General features: G+C 45.1%; 1 protein-coding gene across 1 annotated transcript in view; it reads right to left on the reverse strand.

The window, feature by feature from the left end:
• si:dkey-11f4.7 (piezo-type mechanosensitive ion channel component 2) overlaps nucleotides 1-23,001 on the reverse strand; it is a 327,077-nt gene that overhangs the window by 272,998 nt on the left and 31,078 nt on the right. The window contains exons 11-16 of the mRNA XM_041205475.1: nucleotides 21,199-21,380; nucleotides 19,103-19,251; nucleotides 17,262-17,435; nucleotides 13,221-13,283; nucleotides 13,050-13,082; nucleotides 3,874-3,989 (exon numbers count right to left, since the gene is read on the reverse strand). Coding sequence (XP_041061409.1) covers nucleotides 3,874-3,989; nucleotides 13,050-13,082; nucleotides 13,221-13,283; nucleotides 17,262-17,435; nucleotides 19,103-19,251; nucleotides 21,199-21,380 — 717 coding nt within the window. The remainder of the gene's footprint in view (nucleotides 1-3,873; nucleotides 3,990-13,049; nucleotides 13,083-13,220; nucleotides 13,284-17,261; nucleotides 17,436-19,102; nucleotides 19,252-21,198; nucleotides 21,381-23,001) is intronic.

Here is a 23,001-nt window from a genome sequence, read left to right on the forward strand (position 1 = left end):
CCTCCCTGTCGCTTGCCATTTTAACACTCCACCCTGCTCTCTTGCCCACATGTCTGTCCTTGGCTTGCTGCATTGTTCCAGTGAAGCCCAACGCAAACTGGAGGAACAACACCTCATCTTCCGACTAGGCACTTTACAGCCATCCGGACTGAATATTGAATTCAACAACTTTAGGTCATGAGCTCCCTCCCCCATCCCCACCCCCTTTCTGTTTCCCCCTTCCTTTTCTTTTTTTTCCAATAAATTATATAGATTTTCCTTTTCCCACCTATTTCCATTATATAAAAAAAATTTTTTTTTTTTTTTACATCTTTTATGCTCTCCCCACCCCCACTAGAGCTATACCTTGAGTGCCCTACCATCCATTCTTAATTAGCACATTCGTTTAGATAATATCACCAACTTTAACACCTATGTGTTCTTTTGTACTATTGTTGTTGATATCTTTTGATGATCTGCTTCTATCACTGCTTGTTTGTCCCTACAACCACACCCCCACTCCACCTCTCTCTCTCTCTCCGCCCCCCCCACACACACATCTTAAACCAGCTTATATTTCAACTCTTTCTTGGACTCGAACTCAAGTTCTGTCGAAGGGTCATGAGGACTCGAAACGTCAACTCTTTTCTTCTCCGCCGATGCTGCCAGACCTGCTGAGTTTTTCCAGGTAATTCTGTTTTTGTTTTTGTTTTGGATTTCCAGCATCCGCAGTTTTTTTGTTTTTAATTATTCAACATGCCCACCATTTCCTTTTTTCATTGGCTGTTATCAGCTTTATCAGTTATTAGTTGCTGACCACCCTGTTTTTTCTAATTGAAAAATGTTTGTCTTGATTTTGACATTCCCTTGCAAGTTTCTTTTCCTGTTCACTTTTTGTAGCTCTTACTAGCTGTTTTTCACCCAGTGCATCTTTCTCATTTGCCAGAATCTATCCTGTTTCTTGCATTTTTGTGTGCTTTTTCTTTCGGCTTTATGTTGTCACTTATCCCTTTAGTTGTTCATGGCTGTTTTTGTGGCAAGTAGATCTTTTGTCTCTTAGGTTATAAATTAGTTCTGTAACACATTACATTCTTTTCTGAACTCTTCCCACTGATCTCCTGTCAGGGACTCTGACTGGTATTGCCTCCTCTTTGTATAGAGCATTGAGATTGATTGTCGTGCCTCCACCAACATCAGCTCACTCAATACAGACCAGGGACTGGACCCTAGCATGTTCTGATCCATATGACCCAATAGCACATCAGGAAGTGCTTTATCCAGTAGGCCACCAACTAAAGAAAAGGTGGCGACCAAATAACATTCCCCAACACTGCTACCCTGTTGATTAGGCCCCTGTTTCCCCTTTTTGCTCTAGCTGTCCCCTGGCCACAGCTTCTATCCACTGACAGCCCCATTCAAAATGGCTCAATTTTCTTGCAAGCACAAAAGGTGTATCAACTGGACAAGGTAGGTTTTCCAGTGAAGCAGCTTCCAAGTTTGCAATGGAGAAGAAACTGCACATGATGCCACAAGTCAAGTCTGCTCTTCAGTGTCTGTCTGCACCTTTTTGTTGTTACTCTAAACCTGACCTCCTAGTCTTACTTGGAATCCCCTTTTATTTTTCTCCTCTTGGTGTCTATCATGCACATAACCTTATCCCAGCCTCCTGTCTTACTGCATCACACCCACTCTAATCCCTACCATGCTGTCACACCTTCCTGCTAAGCTTCAAGCCCCTCTTGTACCAAAAGTATGACATATAATACACAATAAATGGTAGGATACTGAGAAGTGTAGAAGATGAGAGGGACATTGGAGTGCATATCACAGATCCCTAAAGGTAGCAAGACATATTGATAAGATGGTCAAGGAGGCATACAGGACACTTTATTAGCTGAGGCACGGACATAAGAGCTGAGAGGTTATGCTAGAATGGTGTAAAACAAAAAATTAATGGCACAGATAAAAGCCATTCAGCCCATCATAAATATGTCATCTGAAAAAGATCTAAACAGTCTAATCCCACCTTCCAGTTTTTCATCTTGTGTGAAACACTAGTTAGGTCACAGCTAGAGTACTGTATGCATTTCTGGTCACCGCATTACAGGAAGGATGTGATCGCATTAGAGAGAGTACAGAGGAGATGTACAGGGATGTTGCCAGGAATGGAGAACTTTTAGCCACAAGAAAAGATTGCATAAGCTGAAGTTGTTTTCTTTGAGGAGAAATTTAATTGAGGTGTATAAAATTACAAGGGGCTTGGAACAGAATAGATAGGAAAGACATATTTCCCTTAGCAGAGATGACAATAATCTGGGGCCTCAGATTTAAAGTAATTGGTAGAAGAATTAGAGGGGAATTAAAGAGAAATGTTTTCACCCAGAAAATGTTGGGGGTCTGGAACTCACTGCATGAAAGAGGCAAAAGCCTTCATCACATTTGAAAAATATTTGGATATGTATTTGAAGTGCCGTAAACTATAGGGCTACAGATGAAAAACTGGAAGGTGGGATTAGACTGTTTAGATCTTCTTCAGATGACACATTTATGATGGGCTGAATGCCTTCCATCTGTGCCATCAATTTTCTGTTTCTATGGTTTCCCTTTGCTCCATTGCTATGGCATGTTTTTCACATTGACTGCCATCTTCAGAGAGCAGCAAGTGAACTAATCATCTCTCCAGCCACAAATATCCATCCATTGCACCAGCTCAGCTTCATTTTAACCTCCTCCCTGTGCCATTGCAGCTCCTTTTTAAAAGTGCTTCCTAAAACATGCATTCAGCAGATCAACTGAGATAGAAAAGAAGACAGAAATATAGTCAGAGATAAAAAGAGAGAGCAAGGCAGAGTCCTGTGGGTATATGTAAAAAAAAAAGGAATTTTTAAAAAGACCATTTGATTCAACAAACCGATCTTTGATTAATCTGAAAAACCATTAAGGCCTCACACTATCCCTGACTCACATTTCACTATATCGCTCCGTCCACTCTCATCAGTCAGATTGTATCTCATCTCTGTAGCAACATGTATAATTGTCTCTCAGACTCATTTATGCAGTTCACTTCATTGTCATTCTTTGGTGCCTTTTTTGCAGGCAGTATATTAAGGTGCTTTCTATTCTTTTTCTCTCCCTGGTTCAGATATGTTTGATTCATTGGGAGATCAGTAAGTCAGCCCAGACCAAGAATTAGCCCAGAGATCCTCCTGGTCCAATTAACTCAGGAGGACACCAGGTCACAGGAGCTGAACTCATGTTCGGTGAATGTTACAAAAGTCAAAATGGCTCACAGAGACAAAGTAATTGTAAATCAGGGATTTAACCAGGCAAAAACAGAATTACCTGGAAAAACTCAGCAGGTCTGGCAGCATCGGCGGAGAAGAAAAGAGTTGACGTTTCGAGTCCTCATGACCCTTCGAGGACTCGAAACGTCAACTCTTTTCTTCTCCGCCGATGCTGCCAGACCTGCTGAGTTTTTCCAGGTAATTCTGTTTTTGTTTTGGATTTCCAGCATCCGCAGTTTTTTTGTTTTTATTTAACCAGGCAAGCTTTTCTCTTACATTTTAACATGACAACAAAGCATTTGACATGCTTTTATACAGTCATCCATTATCTTATATAGATAAAAGGAGTTGAGTAGAAATAGACATTTTAACGTCTATGAATACGTGCACACAAAAAGAGTTATGTAGATTATAGTTTAAGGTCAGCCTAATTCAAATGTCAGAGTTGAGTGCTCTTCGGTCAGTCTTACTGCAGATCAGAATCCCTTGGTATGTTTGAGCAATCCCAGTTACCCGTTTTCCTCTAACAGGAGCAGTGAAGATAAAAGCTTGTGGAGATTTGACTTCAAAGTCCAGGTCACGTTTGTCAACCACAGGGAGCAAACATTACCTTCCATATCTGCTTCCTTCTCCTGCTCTGATCTTGGCTCCTTAGGCTTAAAGTTGAGCTTCTCTAAGGTGTTAATGCTGCAGCTTCTAATGTTATCACGGTGTTTATCAACCAATCTATCAAAACAAAACAGTTTGTAAGTGTACTGTGTTTGGCTTCCAATACAATTGAAGAAAAACCATTCATTTATCAGAACAGGGGGCCTACCTTTATTCCTCTTCTCATCACTGTTTAAGTAGCACATATTCAGACTGGGTGAAATCAGACTGAAGCTTACTAAATAAGTAATAGGTTTATCTTCAGGACCAGCTCCTTCTGGTAGATACGCATGTAAATTCTATGTATCTAGTAATATTTTAAAATTGATATGTCTGCATTCAATTTATCAATGCCAAACTTCAGGCATCAAAAACAGCAGCAAGTCAGACACTATCAAAAGCAAAGTGGCAAGAAGTCTACCAATGAGCAACTATTAAGGAGTAATGAAGAGGACCAACCCTGAATGGCCATTTGGGAGAAAGTGAATCAAATCATTCAAAATAGTTTGTTGAAAAAGTTTCACCCACCATTTTTCCTGACATTTATTGGCTGATGATAAGGTTTCTAATGTTTAAAAAAATGCACATTACATAATAAAACAAGTGAGTAGGGCACTCACTAGAATGCATACCTCTGCCACTCTGTGTTAACATTATTATAATTACATAGCTCTTCCTTGAGGTTTTTCCCTACTTGATTGATGCCCTGTAACTACAAAGCAGAAGAAAATAAATCTTTTTATTAAGAGTTTCCACCTCACTGAGGAGGCTTCAGTCCAGTCCACATCAACAACCTGCTCTGAAAAATCCGCTCTCATTTTGGCAGCTGTGATAAATTCCACCACAGAGGCTGAGACAATCCACAACATTCTAAAATAATGAACAACATTCTAAATAAAACAACCCACAACATTCTAATAAAAAGTCAGTTCGCCCTATCTCCCAATGTTAAAGGATTCTTCAAAAAATTTCAGAACTTGAATCCAGATCTGCACATTCACCAGAAACTAATCAGTTTTTCCTTGAGCCATACCCTACCTGTGTCCAAAGTTTCACTGAAATTCGTACATTAGTTTTCCAGGTGCATTGTTTACAGACAAGCAGACTAATGGGTGAAAACATTGGACAGAATCGTCTCACGTTTACACTAAGTACAGTATCAGGTGGGAAAAAGAATGTTTTACCTGGCAGACTCAATGGTGGCTTTTCACGCCATATCATCCCAATTCCGCCTCATTAACCGTGCATTCCTGGGAAACACATCATTTTGCTGGCGGGCGGCCTCCAATTCATCTGCCACACCATCATCTCACTGCCTCCTCAGGTCGGGCACTATGTTTAAAGTGAAGCTAGGCGCACACCTCTCAGTGCTTCCAGCCCAGGGCTGCTGCACAGAAGACATGGTCATGAAAGGCAAGAAGACTGAAGTCCCCTGGTTTAATGACGCATCCTTTGAGTGCCTTTTGGCCACTTTGGCCACAGGAGGGGCAGCAACATTACCAATCTGGTTTGGAAAGCAGTGGCAGTTGTGGTCAGTGCCAATGTCCTGCAAAAGAGGACAGTCAGCCAGTGCTGCAAGAGAATGAACGATCTCTCCGTTCCGCCAGGGTAAGTCACTCTTCTTATCACTCTCAACTCACACACTCACAAACCTATCACACATCTACAGGGATCTCGCTCACTGCCTGTTCAAGAGACATCACCATTCACTCATATACATCTTCATTGTTCTCATCCTGTCCATGGCGCCACTCACCACCCACACATGTCAGGCATACTTATTATCTGGCCTGGCAGGTGTCCTGCTTACACTCTCTCCACCTGTAATAATGCAGGACAAGCTGGCACACAAGAGGGAGAGGTCACAGACTGATGGAGGAATGCCCGAAATCAAGGTCCTAACAGACTTTGAAAATTGAGTCATCCAGCTGGCCAACGAAGATCTGGGACCATTCCTGTTCTGACAGTGAGGTCGGTAGTGCTCTACCAAGTGAGGATCAGCAGTGCAACATCCATCAGACAACCATGCTGTGAGTGATGTGTCCTCTTTCACAGGACACTGCCATGCACTAATTATCTCCCCTTGCTTCCACAGGCACATCTGGGAAACAGCCGAGGGAGTCCACAACACAGGGCCTCCAATCAAGCCCCAGAGATACCTCAAAAGAAGAATCTTAAGGCACCTTCATTGAAGATCAGTCACAGCACTCACCCACACTCTCCACCAGCGCAGAGTCACACACCTCGGTGGGACCTAGTTGTAGAGTAGCATCGAGACCACAATCTGGTGAGCACATCGCACTTTCTGATCCACAGCAGATGGCGGCAGGGACTTCCCAGGTTTCCGGCACTCAGAGGACTGCTGGAGGCCAGAAATCTGCTGAGTCTGAGTCAGAAGACAAGTCTCTGGATTCGGTCATACTTCAGGTGCTGGAGCTGCAAAGGCAAGCTCGGGAACATCAGGTAGGGATGTCTGCTGTGCTTCTCAGATTGCAAGGCATGATGGAGGATTCCGTCTGCCTTCAGTCTGAGGTGATAGTGCCAGCATTCTAATGCGCTGAGGTCAACACTCGTAGGATGGTGGCTGCCATGGAGACCTTGATCCGGGAGATAGGTCCTGCACTGCTGTGTGGGCTGAACTCCATCACAGATGCCATAGTTGGCGTCCAGCAGTGTTAACGCAAAAGCGATCTCACTCCAGTTTCCCCTTCTCCTTAAGGAGTTAACTAGGGGTCCTCAGGCACCCATGGGGAGGAGAATCTGCAGATGCAAACCCTGGAGCCATCGACCCAGGTGACTCCAGCAGCGTCTGGCCCATCTGAGTCCCCTCTTTCTGTGACCCTAGCAGCCCCAACTCTGTAGGCCGAGGAGGGTGCCACTCCCATATAGCAGGACCCCGAAAGCAGGCTGGGGCCCTCCCGGTCTTGCCCTCCAGAGGATGCCCACCATGGTCATCACAGGGCATTGCAGTCAGCAGGCTGCCTTCACCTCTGCTGTGGATATCGGAGGAGCACCAAGATGTAGCAGCAGGGTTAGGAAAGTTAAGAAGATGTAGTTGCAAAGCGTGGACACAGGTATTAATCACTTGTACATAATGTTCACTGTTGTCAATTAACTCCCAAGAATGGCTCCTTGCCTAAGGCTCCTTGTTCTGATGAGCAGTGTTTATGTCACTCAGATGTGAAAGCTTGGTTCCTCCACAAGATAAAGGCAGGTGTCTCAGTCCAGGGCCTCTTCCCTGTTCAGTGTGTAACCTTCAGACTGAAGTGATGGTCCAGCTTCACACTCCCTGGAAACATTACTGATGTTCACCTTGATGGTGCTGGTCATTGCTGCCAGAACGTAGTGGGCAGGTGTCACAGAGTTCTCCCTTTCTCTGTGTGTTCTCAGCACCTTTAAGGTGGGGCTGGCCCCCATCTCTTCAGCATCCTTGACCAGTGACGTTGTGCACCTGAAGGGCCCAGGTGCTGAAGGCGGTCAAAGGATCGGGTGCATTTAAAGCTTCATGGCTGGGTCTCCATGATATGACCCTGATCACAGTGCAAGCAAGCTGCCCTCAACTGCTGTGAATGTCTGACTCCTGTCTGGCTATGCGAAGATCTATGGAGTGTCCTCACTGCATGTCGTCATCATCCTCCTAGAATCGAGCGTTTGTTAGGGTCTCTGCTGCATCTCCATGACAGGAGCCTTATCAGAGGATATGTGTGCTGCCATCAGCCAGATTGGAGTCAAACCTTCACAGGTGCAATGTGAGGATCCATGGTGTCTCCTCACTGCATATCGTCATCATCCTCCACAAATCTAGCACCTATGAGAGCGTCCCAAGTGCGCCTGCCTCATCTGGCCAGTACAATGGCCTAATTGCCATAATCCTCGCCTTTGACAGCCTCCTAACCCTCATCCCTGTCAATGTCCACCCCATTGGAGGAGTCATGTAGCTCCTCCTTAGCCAGCTCCTCTCTCCATTGCTGTGCCAGGTTGTACAGGGAGCAGCAGGCGACGACATGTGACACCCTCTGTGGACTGTATTGCAGGATCCACCAGACCGGTCCAGGCACCGGAACCTCACATTCAGCATCCCGATGGTTTGCTCCACTAAGGTGTGAGTTGCAGCATGAGCCTCTTACCTTCGCTCTTCTGCAGCCTGAGGCACATGCATCATCAGCCACATCCTCTGCAAGTAGCCCTTGTCCCCAATGAGCCATCCCTGCAGCTTCTGTGGACCCTGGAAGACTTAAGAGATCTGAGACTTGCTAAGAATGTTGGAGCTGTGGACACTCCCTGGGAACCATGCGCAGACCTGTAGGATGCATTTATGGTGGTCACATACCAGCTGAACATTCAGCGAATGGAAGCCCTTGCGGTTGACTATCTGACTGCTTGTTGCCATGGAGATCTGAGCACCATGTGAGCGTAGTCGATGGCACCCTGCACCTATGGAAAACCTGAGATCTGCACAAATCCCAGCGCTCCTGCATCCTGGCTTTCCTGATCCCAGGCAAAATGCACAAAGTTCTGTGACTTCACGAAGATGGCGTCCATGGCCTCATGGATGTATTTGTGGTTGGAGGCTTGCGATATCCTACAAAGGTCACCTGTGGAACCCTGGAAGCAGACACTAGCATAAAAATTGAGCGTTGTGTTCACTTTCATGGCCACGAGCAGTGGATGCCCTCCATGTCCCCACAGTGCAAAATCCTGCAGCAGGTGGCAGATGTGACCGACCAGTTCCCTGCAGTCTTCGCCGTCACTGGTTTTTAGTCATTTGCAGGAATGTATGGCGGCGTCTATAGATGCTGGTTCTAGCTAGGTGCCGACTAGCAAAGGCTCACTGTGGCTCTTCAGTGGCGTGTGTGGGAGCCCCAGCTGCCCCTTCTTCCTGAGGGTGCTGCTCCTCCCTCTGTCCAGCCAGGCACCTCTGTCACTCTCTCCTCCATTGTCTCTGCTCTCTGTAAGCCATGAGGCATACAGCTAGGTCACCAGGCTCCATGTTCCTGATGTATTCCTCCTGATTCAATAATGTCCTTTAGGGAAGGAATTCTGCCGTCCTTACCTGGTCTGGCCTACATGTGACTCCAGATCCACAGCAATGTGGTTGACTCTTAAATGCCCTCTGATAAAGGGTAATTAGGGATGGGCAATGAATGCTAGCCTAGCCAGCAATTCCCACATCCCATGAACGAATTAAAAAAAGAGACACGTGGGTTAGTATGGGTGTTCTAAGAACCTCTCTTGGTTAAGTCTGAAGGCCCCTTAACACATCCTGGAGAGTGCTGGCAACCACTTGGATGGCCAGAGTTTAGGGCACTGCTTGACTGCCCGAGACCTGACCCAACTCTGCCCCACTCCAGCTGACCGATTGGCAGCAGCTTTACCCATTGGACTGTATGCTGTGCTATCAGCTCGGGCGCAGGCATTCTCCTAATCTGCACTGCAAGGCTGCACTGTTAGCTTGATCCATGGGGGAGACTGGTCCAAACCAGGATGATAACACTGCAAGGGACTGTGAGCACCTCCACCAGTGACTGCTCCATGGCCAGCTTTAGCAAGGAGATTGTACAATGTGCGCAGGTATCCAATTGTTCTGCAGTCCACTAAAATGTTCATTAGTTTGCAGTCTGTGCCCAAGGGGTGAAAAGCTCTGGAACTTCCATGCCTCTGCATTGCTTAATGAGCAGATAAGCTAGACACCCTACTCCAAGTACGTCAATGTGGCTGCACCTGAACTGTCTCAGTTGCAGAGGAATGTCACTTTATACAAAGTTTCCCTAATGCCTGGCCGCTTCCCTCCCCCAACCCCAGCATATGCTTGTGCTCTACCATCAACAGCAGGGCAGCCCTTGCACCACACTCCCCCACAACGTGCCTCAAATGCAGGGCAACTCTTGCCCCGGCACTGCACTGTCAGCCAGCCGAGAAATAGGAACTTGCCTATGCCGTCACCTGAATGTGCGGCGCCTCAACCTTGAAATCCAACAGGCGACCCTCACAAGCTTTGCGCAACGTCACTGTGCACTCACTTCTGAGTTCCCCTCGAAGCTCAGCTCACCAGGTGCACATTGTATAAATGCTGTTGTGAAACACGTTGTTGTGACTGCATCCCGATGTGCTCCATGATCCAGCATGGGCGGAATAATCCCTGCGAACTGGGCTTATAATGACATGTAGATGCATTACAGTGAAGTTCCCGATGTCTGACAACGGGAAACGCGACTCGCTGTTGACGAGCAGACCGAATGATTGCAAACTGGTTTCCCCACGTTGTGCAACCGATTTTTGGTCTTCCCACCACATTGTCCGCTCACGCCTGCCATGACGACCGTGCCAAGTGGCACGGAAAATTCCGCACATCACCTCCACCCACTTTCAGTGAAATTCAGATCGAATTTCATACAGTTGTCTAAAGAGTCTTTGAGTACCACCAATAATGTTCGAAAAGTGCACTGCGGTGTCTATTGAGGGGGGTGATGGGGGTCATTGTTTTAAGTTTATCTGGAAAGTGGCACCTCCATCAGTACTGCTCACAGTGTTAGCTGTGATCCTGTGCTCAAATCTCTGCAGTGAGACCTTGGAGCTCACCATGTTCTGACCCAGATACTTTTACTGAACCACAGCGAACTCTTTTTATTCTTTCATGGGATGTGGGTGTCACTGGCAAGGCCAGAATTTATTGCCTATCCCTAATTGCCCTTGAGAAGGTGCTGGTGAGCCACCTTCTTGAACACCGCAGTCCATCTGGTGTCAGAACACCCACAGTGTTGCTGGGAAGAGATTTCCAGGATTTTGATCCAGTGACAGTGAAGGAACGGTGATATATTTCCAAGTCAGGATGGTGTGTGACTTGGAGGGGAACTTGCAGGTGGTGGTGTTTCCATGCATCGGCTGCCCTTACCCATCTAGATTGGTAGAGGTCATGGATTTGGAGGGTGTAGTTGAAGGGTCTTTGGAAAGTTGCTACAGTACATCTTGTAGATGGTACATACTGCTGCCACTTTATGTTGGTGGTGGAGGGAATAAATCTTTATAGTTTGGATGTGGTGTTGATCAAGCGAGCTGTTTTGTCCTGGATGATGTCGAGCTTCTTGACTGTTGTTGGAGCTGGACTCATCCAGTCAAGTGGAGGTTATTCAATCACACTCCTGACTTGTGGATGGTGAACAGGCTTTGGGGAGCCAGGAGGTCAGTTACTCGCCACAGAATTCCCAGTCTCTGACTTGCTCTTATAGCCACAGTATTTATATGGCTGGTCCAGTTTCTGGTCAACGGTAACCCCCAGGATGTTGATAGTGAGGGAAACAGTGATGGTAATACCATTGAATGCAATGGGGAGATGGTTAGATTCTCTCTTGTTGGAGATGGTCATTGCCTGGCACTTGTGTGGTGCAAATGTTACTTGCCACTTGTCAGCCTAAACCTGAGTATTGTCCAGGTCTTGCTGCATTTTAACATGTGCTGAGTCATCAAGAATGTGCAATCATCAGCGAACATCCCCACTTCTGACCTTATGATGGAAGGAAGGTCATTGATGAAGCAACTAAAGATGGTTGGAACTAGGACACTCCCCCAGGCACTCCTGCAGTGATGTCCTTGGACTGAGACGATTGATCTCCAACAAGCACAATCATCTTCCTTTGTGATAGGTATGACTTCAACCAGCAGAGAGTTTTCCTCCTGATTCCCATTGACTCCAGTTTTGCTAGGGCTCCTTGATATTGCACTCGATATCATGAAGAGATTAATGTCTATAATGTTATTGGAAATTATTTTTTAAATAGAGTTTAGTGGTGTCTGTGTTTGTGTGTGCGTCTTAATTGGATTAAAGGCAGCTAGTCTGGGTACGTAGTTGTATCGAAAGAAGTAGGTTTGAAATGTTAATTAGGTAAACAGTAAGGAAGTTAAAAAGGTTAAGTTTACATTTGCATTTGTTGAATGAACCATTCAAGAGCGGGAGTAAAGTCTTGCACCTAGCTGGGAGATGCCAAGCAATGTGTTTATATTCCTAATAAAATGAGTGGGACGAAAATGGTATTATTTGAAGATGTGACGTTAAAAACCTAGTAACACAATGGGAAATTTACATTCAAAGGAAAAGCTAGGTATAAACAGAAAGGAGTTTGTGTGTGTAAGGCAGAGTCACTTAAGATCTAACCAGCCTGTACACCTGCAACTCTGTCTGCAAGGAACCTCATTTTAAATTTGTAAGGTCAAATGTGCTTTGCCTGGGGTCTTTTTAAATCTATGAGTTTTACCGTTGCCTTAAGGGGGGGTGTAACTGAAAGTCAGATTAATTAGTGGATTTTTGTAGTTATTATACTAATAATTTTGAAGGCATGTGTACGTGGTTACAATTTTTATTGCATTAATAAAATGTTTTATTTCATTTTATTAAAAAACTTCGAGACTCAGTGGTCTTATTACTACTGAATTCAAAGCCTGCATCTCGAAACATGCAAATTGCAAAAATGGATTGACAGTTGCTTCAAATTTCCCTCTGGGCTTTGAACAACTCAACTCTTAGCATCGGGTGTGTCGTAACACTCAGTCAAATGTGCCTTGATGTCAAGGGCAATCACTCTCACTTCACCTTGGGAGTTCAGCTCTTTTGTCCATGTTTGAACCAATGCTGGAATGAGGTCAGGAGCTGAGTGGCCCTTGCAGAACCCAAACTGAGCATCAGTGAGCAGGTTATTTCTGAGTAAGTGCTGCTTGATAGCACTGTCAGCAACACTTTCCATCACTTTGCTGATGATCAAGATAGATTGATGGGGCAATAATTGGCCAGTTGCATTTGTCCTGCTTTTTGTGTACAGGACATACCTGGGCAGTTTTCCACATTGCTGGATAGATGCCAGTGTTGTAGCTATCCTGGAACAGCTTGGCTAGGGGCACGGCAAGTTCTGGAGCACAAGTCTTTAGTACTACTGCTGGAATGTTGTCAGGGCCCATAGCCTTTATAGTTTCCAGTGCCTTCAGCCAATTCTTGACATCACATCTTAAAGGGTCAATATCTCCCGAATTGGAGCTATTGAATTTCATCAATAATACTGATAAAATTAAAAGGCTTTATTGATGCTGATGATGAATAAACTAATTGTTTCAGTTAAACATTGATTGCAGATGTCTGTTAAGAAAACTCACCTCTTGCTCAACTTCTCAGCACCAGCTTTAATACTGTAAAATAAATATGATAGATTAACATTTCAACTCAAGTTACAGAGTTTCTACTGGTATCAGTTTGGTTGATGGTGTCACTCTTGACCGTGAGGCCGCAATTGTGGTTATAAATCCTCCTCTGGGACTTGAGGTGACCTAGATTTAGAGATGTTCTCAGGGAGTGCAGCATTGTTGAAGATGCTGCCCTCTGGATGCAATCTTAAATGAGGACTATGCTGTCGTGGGTGTGGAAGATCTTTGAGTACTACTTGAAGAGGAGTTACGACTTATAGCAGCAAAAGGACAATATTTAATCTTCTCAGTATTACTTTTGGGATCCTCCTGTGCACAAAATGGTTGCTCTTCACACTGTAATGGAACTATTTCCGTTTTAAACTAAGTCTTATTTATTTACTTAGGTTTTTTTATTGAGAGGGATAAAATTGCTTTCCCAACAATACTGTACAAAATTCCATTCTGTAGAAATCTTGAATACCTCAGCCCTGATTTTGCAACCGAATCACCCCCCCACAGCCAATCTAGCCCCCCTCCCCACCCCACTACAGCCAAAGTGAATGAGGCAGTCAGTGGATTAAAATCAGGGCAGTGTAGTACTCACCATGTCTACATGGCATTCTCACTCTTGGCCATTTTATCAATTGTGCTTTTATCAACAGGCAATTTTAATGTAAAAGACATAGTCCAATGATGTCATTCAGATCACAACTCAATTTTAACCCCATGTGGCATGAATCATGCTCCTGCCCAAAGATGTCTTCCTGCCCCAGGCATCTCCCCCTTCCCCTTGCTCCACCCTGAGCCTTACTCCTGCTCCCTCCAATCCCAAGCCTTCCCAGCTCACTTAGCTGACTGCCGGAAATTATTTTCATAAGTCCCCGTTGGTGGCCTCCGACTGTGCTCACTCTGCCCCTTGATTGGCCAGCCTTGTCTCATTCCCACTGGGTTCAGGCAGGATTTGGGTCTGGACTATGTGATTGAGGCTGGGGACGTGGAAGGGCCTTGGACCTCAAATGGCCAAGTAAGGGTGAGTGGCAGGCTCCACATTTGACTCTCGACCCAGGTTAAAATTGGGGTTCTACTTCTGACATGAACAGGTTCTCTGTATACAGAGAGTGGTGTGAAGGGAGAACTCATTCTCACATGGGGTAGCTGAAGCACTGACACATTTAAGGAGAAGCTTGATTCATGCACAAGGAAGAAGAGGTCCGAGAGCAGGATGGAAAGAGGCTCATGTGGGATATAATCATCGGCATAGACCAGTTAGGCCAAATGTCCTGTTGCTATGGGGTAAATACTATACATATGAATTTTTTGCTGGGAATCACTCATGGTGACAGAGTGCACAGGAGGACAAAAAGCTACTTGGGATGAAGTAATGACATGTCTGAGTGCAATTATGCAGAGCTGGACAAAGGAAAATGATGGGGCAAGTTGCAGAGAGCCTGAAGAGGATGAGGAGTTGCAAAGAACCATGTCTCTGTTGCACGAGATGTCACCTGCTGCTTTGATCAGAGCTGTCTCAGTGCTGTGTGTGAAGGGAATCAGATAAGAGTGACTTAAAAAGAGTATTGAGAGAGGCTGGAGTGCTGCAGCAGTGAGACAATGTATTCCAAGCCTTTGTAAAGAAAAGGAAATTTGGAGATAGGGTGGTAGTTGGAGAGAATAGAGGAATTATTAGTGGGTGTTGGGAAAATGCCTGAGCAAAAACACAGGTTGATGCCGAGTCAGTAAGATTGTCGATGTGAGGGATTGAATAAGTGATATTGGGTGGCTGGGAAAGGATGGAATCAAAGGTGCAAAATGGTGGCTTTTGAGGTTAAGATGAGATTGCTCAGGAATGAAAGGAAGATTAGGAGAAATTACTGGATGGGTGAGGACTTGGTGTAGTGGACTGCAGGAGGAAGAGGTGGGAAATAAAGGAAGAGGAAGTTGAGGAGCAGTCAGAAGAGACAGAATAAGCTTTGTAGATAGCCTTCATTTTGGACACATCAATTCCATAAGCTCCTTGTATTGCGAGTTGAAGAGTCTGGAGGACAGATTAGGACAGGGTAGCTTGTTGTATGGACACTTCTAGTGTCTGTCACAACCTTGATGTAGGATGCAGTTTTGACTGAGGAGTTGGAGCAATGTTACAGTTAAATATGGTATAGTCAGATCTAATAGCTATGCACAGCCAGGCCGGGTGAGTGGCAAGCACATTTGAGCTTACTGTAGTCTGGCTGGAGCATACAGCCGTGTTATCATAGGGAAGAAGCTGGAGTGGGAGACCACCAAGACTGAGGGGGATGAATTTATATGAGACTTACTGCAATAGTTTTTAAATGCTAATGCAACAGCTCCTGATATCTTCCCATCAGTGAAAGGTAAGTTTATAGTGAAGGGCATGCAGGCTCCAGGTTACTTTTCCCAGCCATAGGCTGAGACTGAACATCACTCACTCTGACCTAGATGGTGTTTGATGAGGTTTCACCATAGTGCAGAGGAGGGAGTGAATGCTCACACCAACACCAACTGATCCAGAATGACGACTCAGTGCACAAGCACAGCAAGACAAGGCAGATTGTACAACAACATGAAAAGCATCGTAGAACTTTAAGAAAATTATAAAAACTGATTGGCACACTCACCTGTGAACAAGCACAGTAACACGGCTTTCTACTTTGATACCACTGCAATAGAACAGTAGCAGCACCATATTAGCAGTTGGTAAGGAGAAGTATGGAAAAAGTACACAGATAAACGTACAAATCACATGCACACACGTACACCTCCAAATCATAGACTAGCACATATTGCAGCTCCAAGAAATGGAGGTGACAGGACAACCATATCGGCTGTGAAGTGAAGCAATTGTGTTTAAAATTCATGTCCCAGCAGCTTAACATCCCCTGTCACAGTTCTTCACTTTTGTTCTCTTCCCCCCTTCCCCCCTCACCTCCTTAAAACTTGTCACATTTCCAACTTTTCCCCGTCTGATGAAAGGTCACAACCTGAAATACTGGGTGGGATTACTGGCCCCCACCCATTGGTGGGACCTTCCTTTCCCGAAGTCAATGGACTTTTGGCTGCCTTGCTGCATCCGCTGCGGCGGGACCAAGCGCACCAAGCCAGAGCCAGGAAATCCCAGCCATTAACTCTATTTCTCTCCACAGATGCTGCCAGACCTGCTGAGTATTTCCAGCACTTTCTGTTTTTTAATACAAATTCGTTAAAGCAGGTCACATTTGACAAACTTGCTTGTGTTTTTTAATGAGTTAACAGAAAGGGTTGATGAAGGCTATGCGGCTGATATATTGTACATGAACTTCCAAAAGGCATTTGGTAAAATGTCACAAAATAGGCTTGTCAGCAAATCTAAGAGCCATTGGAAACAAGCAGTATGGATACAAAGTTGGGTGACTGACAGGAAACAGAGTGAGATATATGGTGAATGGTTGCTTTTCAGACTGGAGGAAGGAGTTCAGTGAGTTTCCAAGTGGTTGTTAATAGGACTACTGCTTTTCTTGATACATATTAATGACCTAGACTTGGATGTATAGGGCACAATTCCAAAGTTTGCAGATGACATGAAAGTTGGAACTGTGAGGTGGTAGAGGTCACGAATTTGGAAGGTGCTGTCAAAGGAGCCTAGGTGAGTTGCTGCAGTGCATCTTGTAAACGGTACACACTGCTGCCACTGTGTGTCGGTGGTGGAGGGAGTGAATGTTTAAGGTGGTGGACAGGAATGCCAATCAAGTGGATTCCTTTGTCCTGGATGGTTTTGAGCTTCTTGACTGTTGTTGAAGTTGCACTCATCCAGGCAAGCAGAGAGTATTCCAACACGCTCCTGACCTGTTCCTTGTAGGTGGTGGACAGACAGTGGGGAATCAGAAACAGAGTTACTTGCTGCAGAATTCTCAGCCTCTAACTTGCTCTAGCATTTATATGTCTGGTCCAGTTAAGGTTCTGGCCCCACCTCTCCCATCACAGCAGCTCACCACCATTTTCTGAAAGGCAATTAGGAATGGGCAATAAATACTGGACTAGTCAGTGACACTCACATCCCAAGGATCAATACATATAAAAAATAACTGCTTAGGTTATTATGTCAAAATCAAAATGCCAGGATTCTAAAGGGAACCCTTCTAAGCATTGTGAAAACAGCATGTAAAGAATATAAGTTCTGAAGAGGCATACCTATAGATGAGGTTATCTTGCCTGGGAGTGACCTGCCTACAGTCAGTAAGCTTGAGGAAATGATCATGGAAGTAATGCAGCTGGAGGATGCAGGCCAGGAGGAAGGTTGCAGGAAGTGAGATATTAGCAAACAGCTCAGCAATGTCATACTGCTCCAAACCCAGGTCTTTCAAACTAGGAAAAAAAGAAGAGGACAGTAAGTTTCACTTCACCTACCTCATTGGTTCTAAGAAGCTTTGTGATGTGCTGAGATTGTGAAAGGCCTGGTTAAAAAAAAAGCAAGTTCTTTCAAAGTAAGCATCTAGACCTTCCCAATCAGGAAACAGATTGGGTTAAATCTTGGCTCTACCAAGGGGGGATAATTGAGCAAGTAGATCACCAGTCTATAAGAAAACCCAATTGATTAAATCAAGGGGATAAAACTGAGTGGTTCTACAATGGACGATTGACTGGCCCATTGGATTATCACCCAGGTGATATCCCGATGGTGTAACCATGGCACAAATGCTGATGAGGCTGCAACTCGAGTGATATATTCAGTACTGGCTACCAAGACATCTCCCAGGCCTGGAATCTGTACATCATGCATTTATATAGCACCTATAAATAGCTAAATGTCCCAAAGCACTTCACAGGAACAATGAAGGGATGAAAAAATCAATGTGATTTTAAACTTGAGCTGTTGCCGGGCTGGCAGCTGATGAAAGCATTGGGGTGCAAGACTAGGCTTGGTGGGAATTTAGATATGGACAACAGAGTTTTGGGCAAGCTTAAGCACAGGATGGTTTGTTTGTTTCATCACACTCCTTTTTGCCCCTTAGAGAGTGGCTTAGGAGTCTTTAGAAAGATTTTGCAGGCTGATTTATGCTTTAAACCATTTGAATACTTCTTCCATTGCCAACAAGTTCTGGAGAGGGATTTGAACCCAGGACCATCCAGCTCAGGGGCAGAAGTGCTACCAACTGCACCACGTGGGCTCCTGCAGAATGGGTAATAAGTTATGGGGCAGAATTTTAGGTTGGTGTGCGGGCACATGCCTGATCCGATTGGACATGAAATCACGCTTCATGACGTTGGGATGAGCGTCCTGACATCATCCCGCAGTCGCACGAAATTTTGGTTGGTGGACGTGCGCAAGTGTTGGAAGTGCACCCACTGACAGTGAAGAAGACAATTAAAATTGTTAAGGTTCCAATTGTTCCTGATTTTTCATGGTCTGTCCAACCTTATGGAAGACAGATGGGCGAATCTGCCAGGTGGACTTTGCATTTTTGATGAAACCTCATCCAAGGGCAGAATGAGGTTTCTGTTATTAAATTTAAAAAAATAAAAATGTATGGGCAGAATTTTCATTATGTATATGTTCCGGTGACTGAGTCTGATGCATGGACATTTTTTTTCCATATTTTAAAATCTTTATTTAATTGTTTTGAACTCCGTGCCTTCAGAGAGCTTTCATTCAGCGCTCACCCTCGCCCACGCCCATGCCTAGGTCAGCGCCTGCGCTCCCACCCCGGCAGGGCTGGGCAATTCAGCGCATGCTTCACGCTGGCTGGCCAAGTGTGAAGTTGCAGTTGGGGGCTGATCACAGGCAGCGGTCTGTTCCCCGGCCGGTCCCAGGCTCGCTGATCGTGCCCACAGGCCAATCTAAAAATCTTGCCTGTTAAGAAAGGTTAGAAAAAAATCGGACTCTTCAAGTGTGAGAGGTGGGATCTCATAGGGGTTTGCAAGATACTAAGTTGAATAGGAAAGGTCATTGATAAGCACTAGTTTAAGGTGAACCACAATTGTATGAAAAGGGAACTAAACACAAAGTGGAAAAAGATGAGTTAGCACTGTACCTGTCCTCAGACATTCCCATTTTCTGCTGAAAAAGCCAGGAGACTGTTTTAAACTGATAGGTGTAGATAATGATGAGCACCAACATTGAATAAGACACAACAGTGATCCAGAAATACCTCAAGATTTGACGCCACCAGTCATAATGTACCTGTAAACACATGAGGGAATAAATGGAAGAAGGTGTTGGATAGAGATTTCAGAGTCACATCCAATACTGGTTCAGTAACTCCTCCAGCCAGAGCCCTGTGTTATTGACTGTAACTCTACTGATGCTAATCCAGCTCCTTCACATTGGTTAAGTAATTCCCCACCCTCGCCAGCCACTCTGTGACTCTGTCACTCCTCCGCCTGTGCCCTGTATTACTGAGTGTACATCCACTGATGCTAATTCTTTCCCTCATTGTCACTTAGTTACTCCTTCCCAGTGCTGTTACTAATGGTATCGCCACTAGCGATACCACCATATACAGTAACTGGGCTGGGATGATTCCCAGTGTCTGATCTCACCATGTACAATGTTACGAGACCATGGGACATGGAGGAGATCTGGTTAGGAACCAATAACATTTTGTTTAAAGTAGATAAAGTTTGAGATTCAAGACACTTAATAAGTGAAAAAAGCCACAAGATTCCACAGGTTTTGAACAAACAAAATTAAACATAGACAGTCCGAAAGATAAAACAATTTACAATGTCTATATTATACTCAAACGTTCAGGGTAAGTATGAGGTACATGTGAATTAACAGGCAAACTATGGTCAGATACGTCACACTATACGACAGATGACAAATGTGGCCAAACCAGATTCCATGGATTTCTCCACAAATCACTCCTACTCAGACAGCCTCAACAACAATCCACTTCACAGTGTTTCAATCTCACCTTCTGCGATTTCTTTCCTCTGGATCTCCAAGTACACTCAAGCTTCACCTTCCAGGCAAAAGTTCATATCTTCGGCCATGCAAAGCAGAACACCACTGGTCCAAAGGGGCACCTTTGCTCCAATGGCCCGCAGCATGGAGTCACCAACTTTGGCTGCTTTCTTGGATCTTCAGCGTTTTTCTCAATCCCATTTTGCTCAAGGTCTGCTCCCTGCAGCTCTTTAGTTCAGAGCCTACATCTCTGCTCCTTTCTTTGGACTTGACTTAATGGGACTTATGTCTGCCCCCTGGCTTTAACCCCTTACCTGGGACTTCCTTTTGTGACCTCTCCCTGCTTTGGGATCTCTCCCTGTCCCCTCTCATGTTCTGTTGCCTGGGACACCTACCAGATAATGGTGCTCTGTATCAGGTCACCTGACCTGCCTTTTCACTCCAATCTTCCTCTTTCTTCCGCGCAGTCTGGCAGGGCCTGTCCCCAGCCTGAAGAATGTAACAAGGTAGTACTGCGCATGTGTGACCAGTTCCCAGACAGTGCATGCACAAAAGGCCCGAGGATCATCGGGAATCGGAGTCCTCGACCTCTGAACTTCAAACCAAGGTAAGTATAGGTTTCTTAACAACAGTAACAGTGCTAGGATTGATCCTTGTGTCTGAACCCATCATATGCAGTAACTGGGTTGGGATTATTCCCTGTGTCTGATCCCATCATGTACAGTAACTGGGCTGGGATTGTTCCCTGTGTCCATTACAGTTAGTTATATCAGCTTGGAAGGAACCATTCCATGTGTGTGGTCTCACCAGGTATTGTGACTATTCTAGGAATAGTCCATGTGTTTGATTCTATTAGGTACAATAACTGAGCTGGGAATAATCCCCATACCAGATCTCAACAAACATGTATCGGGGTGTGTTGGTACCTTGGTTTGTTGTCATACACTTTTAAAGGATAACAGACTGACATCACTAGAAGAGGTGTGTCATGTGATCCAGTCTTAGTTTCACTTTTGCCTGTGAGCAGAACACAGCACAGACAGCTCCGCTGCTGTTTTCATGCTTTCTTACGATGTATATCTGTTCCCCAATGCCCAGTCTAAATAAATGAACCCACAGCATATTTGCACAATCCCTTATGAGTGATTGGTGCCTTTATATCATTATAGCAATAGAACAGGGCCTGTGTCTGCTAGGTAGAAGTTGTGAATGTGTACCTACCTGATACAGTGCTGCACAGAAGAGAAACAACATGATGTAGAGAATTTTATAGACCACAACTCTGCCATTGAAACTAATTATGGTAAACATGGCTGTGCAGAAATAGATCCAGTATTTTATCAATAATCCCTTAATCACAGAGATGATCACTGTCATCAGAGTTTCGTCCTTTTGTGCAGTCTCTGTGGACACAAGCAGAAAGACAAACAGAAAGATAGCATGTTAACTGTGAGCAGTTTTGCCTTGTTCCAATGCTGAACTTTTCAGTCAAGGCAGGGTTGAAGTTTGGAACTCACTTCCAAAAGGATTCAGGGACACATGGGACTTTCAAGACTGAGTTTGATAGATTGCTGTTCGCTAAAACTTTCCAGGGTTTTATTTATTCATTTACGGGATGTGGGTGTCACTGGCTAGGCCAGCATTTATTGCACATCCCTAATTGTCCTGAGAAGGTGGTGGTGAGCTGCCTTCTTGAACCGTTGCAGTCCATGTGGTATAGGTACACCCACTTTGCTGTTAGGGAGGAAGTTTTAGGATTTTGACCCAGCAACAGTGAAGGAACGGGGATATATTTCCAAGTCAGGATGGTGAGTGGCTTGGAGGGGAACTTCCAGGTGGTGGTGTTCCCATGTGTCTGCTGCCCTTCTCCTTCTAGGTTGTGGGTTTGGAAGGTGCTGCCTAAGGAGCCTTGGTGAGTTCCTGTAGTGCATCTTGTAGAAGGTAAACACTGCTGCCACTGTGTGTCGGTGGTGGAGGGAATGAATGTTTGTGGACGGGTGCCAATCAAATGGGCTGCTTTGTCCTGGATGGTGTCAAATTTCTTGAGTGTCATGGGAGTTGCACGCATCCACGCAAGTGGAGAATATTCCATCACGTTCCTGACTTGTGCCTTGAGATGGTGGACAGGCTTTGGGGAGTCAGGAGGTGAGTTACTTGCCACAGAATTCCTAGCCTCTGACCTGCTTTTGTAGCCACAGTATTTATATGGCTAGTCCAGTTCAGTTTCTGGTCAATGGTAACCCCACAATTTTGATAGTGAGGGCTTCAGTGATGGTAATGTCATTGAATGTCGAGGGGCAATCCTTAGGTTCTCTCTTGTTGGAGATGGTCATTGCTTGGCGCTTGTATGGAACGAATGTTACTTGCCACTTGTCAGCCCAAGCCTGGATATTGTCCAGGTCTTAAACAAAAACAGAATTACCTGGAAAAACTCAGCAGGTCTGGCAGCATCGGCAGAGAAGAAAAGAGTTGACGTTTCGAGTCCTCATGACCCTTCGATGGTTCTGTCGAAGGGTCATGAGGACTCGAAACGTCAACTCTTTTCTTCTCCGCCGATGCTGCCAGACCTGCTGAGTTTTTCCAGGTAATTCTGTTTTTGTTTTGGATTTCCAGCATCCGCAGTTTTTTGTTTTTATTATTGTCCAGGTCTTGTTGCATTTGGACACGGACTGCTTCAGTATCTGAAAAGTTGTGAATGGTGCTGAACATTGTGCAACCATCAGCGAACATCCCCACTTCTGACCTTATGATGGAAAGAAGGCCATTGACAAAGCAGCTGAAGATGGTTGGGCCTATGACACTGCCCTGAGGAACTCCTGCAGTGATATCCTAGAACTGGGATGACTGACCTCCAACAATCACAACTATCTTCCTTTGTGCTAGGCGTGACTCCAACCAGCGGAGAGTTTTCCCCCGATTCCTATTGACTCCAGTTTTACTTGGGCTCCTTGATGCCACACTTAGTCAATTGCTGCCTTGATGTCAAGGGCAGTTACTCTAATCTCACCTTGGGAGTTCAGCTCT

This window comes from Carcharodon carcharias, chromosome 14, assembly GCF_017639515.1.
Source record: "Carcharodon carcharias isolate sCarCar2 chromosome 14, sCarCar2.pri, whole genome shotgun sequence".
Taxonomy (NCBI): Eukaryota; Metazoa; Chordata; class Chondrichthyes; order Lamniformes; family Lamnidae; genus Carcharodon; species Carcharodon carcharias.